The sequence below is a fragment of the Sinocyclocheilus rhinocerous genome, unplaced genomic scaffold, assembly GCF_001515625.1.
Source record: "Sinocyclocheilus rhinocerous isolate Xijiao unplaced genomic scaffold, SAMN03320098_v1.1 scaffold664, whole genome shotgun sequence".
NCBI lineage: Eukaryota > Metazoa > Chordata > Actinopteri > Cypriniformes > Cyprinidae > Sinocyclocheilus > Sinocyclocheilus rhinocerous.
Window position 1 is genome coordinate 27204 of NW_015658767.1, and position 2500 is coordinate 29703.

The 2500-nt window shown below is 35.5% G+C and overlaps 1 protein-coding gene across 1 annotated transcript in view; it reads right to left on the reverse strand.

Moving 5' to 3' along the window:
- The window catches only part of LOC107723006 (1-phosphatidylinositol 4,5-bisphosphate phosphodiesterase gamma-1-like), a 39935-nt gene that overhangs the window by 23374 nt on the left and 14061 nt on the right, over positions 1-2500 (reverse strand). The window contains exons 3-4 of the mRNA XM_016531507.1: positions 1182-1334; positions 806-890 (exon numbers count right to left, since the gene is read on the reverse strand). Coding sequence (XP_016386993.1) covers positions 806-890; positions 1182-1334 — 238 coding nt within the window. The remainder of the gene's footprint in view (positions 1-805; positions 891-1181; positions 1335-2500) is intronic.

Consider the following 2500-nt stretch of genomic DNA (forward strand, 5'->3'; position numbering starts at 1 on the left):
GAAGACTGGAGTAATGATGCTGAAAATTCAGCTTTACATCACAGAAATAAATGACATTTTACAAAATATTCACATAGAAAACAGTTAATTTAAATTGTAATAATTTCACAATATTACAGTTTTTTTCTGTATTTTTAATCAAATAAATGCAGCCTTGATGAGCAGAAGAAACCTTTAAAAAAAACAGAAAAAATCTTACTGATCATAAACTTTATTTATTTACTACTTTATTTATTTATTACTTTATGTATGTATTTTATTTATTTATTATATATATATATAACACACAGAGACACTGTCAGTATGTACAGGTGAAGAGGCAACTTTCCAGTGTGAGTGGAAAAGATTATTAATTTCTACGAGTACATCATTTATCTGATTTAGTCACAAGCTGGAAGTGCCATGTACCTCCACACGACCACCATTTCATCCGAATGCAACACCTCACACAAAGCTCATGTGTCTTTCAGCCGCTCTGGCTGTATTTACCTTCAGTGTGTGTGTGTGTGTGTGTGTGTGTGTGTGTACTCCTACACACACACTCATGTTCTGAGCTTTGTTTCCTGCTGCAGGATGTGCCGTCTCTGAGCTCTATTTACCCAACAGGAGTGTGTGTGAGTGTGTGTGTGAGTTTGGCCTGATAACGCCTGGTACCTCTGAGTCAGCCATTTCTACCCTTAAAACTCACACCTTAACACAGACATATCGCAAGAAAGATGAGATTAAATTAATCGCTACGGTAGAGATCGTTATTTCCTGAAGTTGTGCGCTCGATTACACTGTTATACACTGATATGAAACATACCGGTCTTCTCTGTTACGATCCACTGCGTAAAACTGTTTTCTCAGCCACCTGAGCTCAACAAAAGAAAAAAAGAAAATACAGGACACTTTAATGTTCACATTTCAGGCACTTTTACACTTGACATATGTGACCCTGGAGCACAAAAGCAGTCTTAAGTCGCTGGGGTATATTTGTAGCAATAGCCAACAATACATTGTATGGGTCAAAATTATTGATTTTTCTTTTATGCCAAAAATCATTAGGATATTAAGTAAAGATCATGTTCCATGAAGATATTTTGTAAATTTCCTACCGTAAATATATAAAAACTGTGTCTGTGTGTGTGTGTGTGTGTGTGTGTACAGAAGTGATGCACAGCAGCAGAGTTATGGTTTACCTGCCAGACTGAGTGCTTTGAGCCGAAACTCTGTGCCGTAGAGGATGACGAAGCAGTGGGCCTGGTCCGGCCGGGCGGTCGAGTCCTCCACATACCGCTCGAAGTCTCGTGACTTCTGGCCCATGCGGATCTCCTTAATCTCCCGAATATCAACTGAAAGAGACACGAGAGACGGACTGGAGTAAACCAAACAATTCAGAAAAAGGATTAAACTGCAATGAAATACCCTTTTTTCATCACAACAGGAAAGAAACATTTAGGTTTTTATTAACATATTTTAACTAGTGTGAATCTTTGGGTTGATGGGGAATCGATTCAATTCAGGATTTAAAAAGCAATTTTTAGTAATTCAAAGCAATTGGATTCAATACATACACTACTGTTTAAAGGTTTGAAGTGGGTACGTTTTTTTAATGTTTTTGAAAGAAGTGTCTTCTGCTCAGAGGCTGCATTTATTTGATCAATAATACAGTAAAACAAGTAATATTGTGAAATATTATTACAGTTTATGAATATATGTTCAAATGTAATTTATTCCTGTGATGTAAAGCTGAATTTTCAGCATCATTACTCCAGTCTTCAGTGTCACATGATCCTTCAGAAATCATTCTAATATGCTGATTTGCTGCTCAAGAAACATTTCTGATTATCAGCAATGTTGAAACAGTTGTGCTGCTTCGTATTTTTGCAGAAACTGTGATTTTTTTTCAGGATTTTTTATGTTTGAATGATGATTTGAATTGAAAGTTCAAAAGAACAGCATTTATTTGAAACAGAAACCTTTTTTAACTTTAGCAATGTATTTACTGTGACTTTTGATCAATTTCATTCATTCTTGCTGAATAAAAATATCACTTTCTTTCTCAAAAATAAAAACCCGTGACCTCAGTGTTGCTAGTGCTCTTCTGTCTGAGCTGCAGGAATATTACTTTTATACTTTCATAGTTACTATTAGGGTAGCAAAGGGGTGGAAAATTTCCGGTAAACTTCCGGAAACTTTCCAAAAATCCCTGGAATATTCAAAAAAATCCTTTTTGCAACCCTAGTTACTATAACCACAAGACCACATATGTATTTAAAAAATAACAGAAGTCGCCAACTAAAAAATGACAGCAATAAAAACAATGGCACTGAGAAAGTTTTGATTAAGACACATTTTTGACATTTCAATGGCCCTATCATGAACATTTTGGACATGTGCCATGGTAATTACACAATATTTTTTTGATGTACCTTAGATAACCATATAAATATGATCATTTAACACCACATTATTACATCTGATACCATCGCTGTACATGATCCCGGCACAGGACAGG